Here is a 3,216-nt window from a genome sequence, read left to right as displayed (position 1 = left end):
CAGCTCACAGCAACCTCCAACTCCTAGGCTCAAGCGAGTCTCCTGCCTCAGCCTCCCAAGTAGCTGGGACCACAGGCGCCTGCCACAACGCCTGGCTATTTTTTGGTCGCAGCCATCATTGTTGTTTGGTGGGCCCTGATTGGATTCGAACCTGCCACCTTGGGTGTACATGGCTGGCACCTTAGCCACTTGAGCCACAGGCGCCGAGCCTATAAATCCTTTTTTAGGTCAACTTTTTTGCTATAATATGCCAAATTGTTAGAGCATATATTTTTAGACGATAAGAAATAATTATATTTTTGTGAATTAATAATTTCTTTTTCTCTCTTTTTTTTAATCAATTGAAGACAGGAGTGAATGTACAAAACATCCATCTGGGAATAACTTAATTTCACCAGATACAGACTACAGAGCTGGTTCTTCACTTGAACTCTCTCCCTCTGATAGTTCTGATGGAACATACATGTGGGATGAAGAGGGCTTGGAACCTATTGGAAATGTCCATCCAGTTGGGAGCTATGAGTCTTCTGAAATGAACAGCATAGTATGTATGAATTTATATACTCTTGGAACAGTTGTTTCCCTTACTATAGAGAGACTTATGATATTGATTGGATTTTTAAAAATTTTATAAATTAACTTTACTAGTTAGAGAAATGGGAATCTGAATCTGTTAAGGGCCTATAAAGTATCTGACCCTAGTATGGGAAATATAACCTTTGACTTAAATATATACCCTATTCATCATATATACATAAATATGTACTTACTGTATTGGTTAGTTTAAGCTATACCAGTCATTCCTAAAGACAGGGAAGAGGCCAGTGTCTGGAGACAATTTTGATTGTCACATTGACAAGCATTACTTGGCATCTAATGTATGGAAGCCATAGATGCTGCTTAGCATCTTATATCACACAGGATACAGCTCACAGTGAAGACTTATACAACCTAAGATGGCACTAGTGCCACTTTTTATTACTTGTTGAGGTAATTTTGATGTGACAGCTCCTAGTGGCTTAACACAGTAAAAGTTTATTTTTTTACTCTTAGAAAGTCTATTGCAGGTCTGGACAGCTGTCTGGGGCTGCTGTCTTTTTTTTTTTTTTTTGCAGTTTTGGCAGGGAATGGGCTTGAACCCTCCACTCCTGGTATATGGGGCCGGCACCCTACTCCTTGAGCCACATGCACCACTGGCAGCTGTCTTTAGTGATATCAGCAGCTTTGATTTTGGGGCTTGGCCATTGTTTGAGGCCCCTTTTTGTCACTGTGGCAGGAAAAGAGAGTACCAAACCATCTTATACATGCAGTTACTTAAGTTAGCCTGCAAGTGGCACATAGCACTTTTAGTCACAGTCTGTTGATGAGGACTAATCATGTGGTCCCATGTTAAGTACTAAGGGGTCAGGAAGTGTAACCTGTGTGCTTTAATGGTGAGAGAACTGAGTATAGATGAGTGCTAGAAGACCTACTATACCTTTATAAGTGCATAGATTAAGAAATATTGCAATAATGCAAATAATATGTCATATTAGTAAAGTGTAACTGGGGTATTTCAAGTGATTCATTGGGATTTATTCAGTATATAAAATATATTAGAACCTCTGTAAGTTGACTACCCTAGGGACTGTAACAAACTGGTCAACATATGGAGGTGGTCAACATAAGGAAATAGGCTTGCTGTACTGATATGTACATTTGGTGCATGTTTAATCTGTGAAAATTAGGTTCCTACTGTGGAGGTTCTATTGTATTATTTTTTAATAGTTGTATGGGAAAATTGGTTGTCTTTTGGATATATAGTAGAACCTCCATAGTTGACAACTTCCCTACGTTGAACACCTCTGTAAATTTACCTAATTTCCACAGACTAAATTTGTACCACATGTACTTCATGGAAATTCCTTTTGTTGACTGCCTCTGTATGTTGACCATAGGTTCCACTGTATTAAATTTCAGGTAATATAATTTTCCATACTCATATAAACCTGGAACTTAAATAAGACATTGTGGGCAGCACCTGTGGCTCAAAGGAGTAGGGCGCTGGCCCCATATACCAGAGGTGGTGGGTTCAAACCCAGCCCCGGCCAAAAACTACCAAAAAAAAAAAAAATAATAAGATAAATAAGACATTGTTACCAGAAGCTTAAGCTGCATAAACGTGGAGAGTGTACGCATATAATTTATAAGTCTATGAGATGAGAGAGAGTGTGAATGATATAAGAGAGAGAAGTGAGATGATATAATTTATCATCACAGTAGATAAAGGAAGGTAAGAAAAGGTTACAATTTAGGGCCTTACATGTTTTCATACGAGGACTTGTAAAGTGAGTATAATTGAAGTGCAAATGAACATTGTGTCCAACAGATGGCAGCAATAAGCCGCTTAGTACCTGACTTTTTAGAGGTTCACCAACTTCAGTTCATTGTTCCTGTGATTAATGACTCTTACGACCCATGAATTTCATCCTTGATCAGTAAGCTTATGTATGTGGGATAGGAAGCCACAAAAATTTTCATTTTGTGCCTTGGAACAAGATCTAAAGGGAAGACAGCCTGAGAAAGGATGGAGAATTAATGGGAGAAGTTGAGAGGAGTGTATTGGGATCTCTTGTGACACTGGATTTATAATTTTTGCTCTGAAGTTCTATGAATGTTTTTCTCTGTATGCATATTTTAAGCATCTTTTGTTAGTTGTGTACCTGTTTAGAATTATTGTGTTTTTGGTGAACTGGACTTTTGGTCATTGTTTAGAGATCTTTTCTATCCCTAATTATGCTTTTCATTTTTAAACCTCTCTTTTTCCCCAGACATTAGTATATCTTACTGGTTTTATTTATACAAGGTGGCCATAAAGTTCATGTGTAATTTTAAATTGCACACGGACCTTATGGCCACCCTGTATATTCTCCCTCCTTTTACTAGCAGCCTTTTTGGTACATAGCAAATAGTTTGCTATTTAAAAAAATACTGATTTGGACAGTGCCTGTGGCTTGGTGAGTAGGGCACCGGATCCACATACTGAGGGTGGTAGGTTCAAACCGGCCCTGGCCAAACTGCAACAAAAAAGTAGCTGGGCACTGCGTCCGGTGCCTGTAGTCCCAGCTACTCGGGAGGCTCAGGCAAGAGAATCGCCTAAGCCCAAGACCTGGAGGTTGTGGTGAGCTGTGACTCCAAGGCACTCTACTACTGAGGACAACAAAGTGAGACTGTCTC

At 39.3% G+C, this 3,216-nt stretch overlaps 1 protein-coding gene across 5 annotated transcripts in view; it reads left to right on the top strand.

Moving 5' to 3' along the window:
• CCSER2 (coiled-coil serine rich protein 2) overlaps positions 1-3,216 on the top strand; it is a 188,528-nt gene that overhangs the window by 44,092 nt on the left and 141,220 nt on the right. For 4 of the 5 annotated variants that reach the window (XM_003783501.3, XM_023509523.1, XM_012801432.2 and 1 more), the window contains exon 3: positions 348-544. In XM_003783501.3, the coding sequence (XP_003783549.1) occupies positions 348-544 (197 nt within the window). Of the gene's footprint in view, positions 1-347; positions 734-3,216 lie in introns of those variants that run through there. The other variant, XM_012801433.2, reaches the window with a different exon arrangement.

The sequence above is a fragment of the Otolemur garnettii genome, unplaced genomic scaffold, assembly GCF_000181295.1.
Source record: "Otolemur garnettii isolate 467f Iridium unplaced genomic scaffold, OtoGar3 scaffold00008, whole genome shotgun sequence".
In the NCBI taxonomy this organism is placed as follows: Eukaryota; Metazoa; Chordata; class Mammalia; order Primates; family Galagidae; genus Otolemur; species Otolemur garnettii.
Note: the sequence above shows the minus strand (reverse complement) of the source record. Positions and strands in the feature narration are given on the sequence as shown.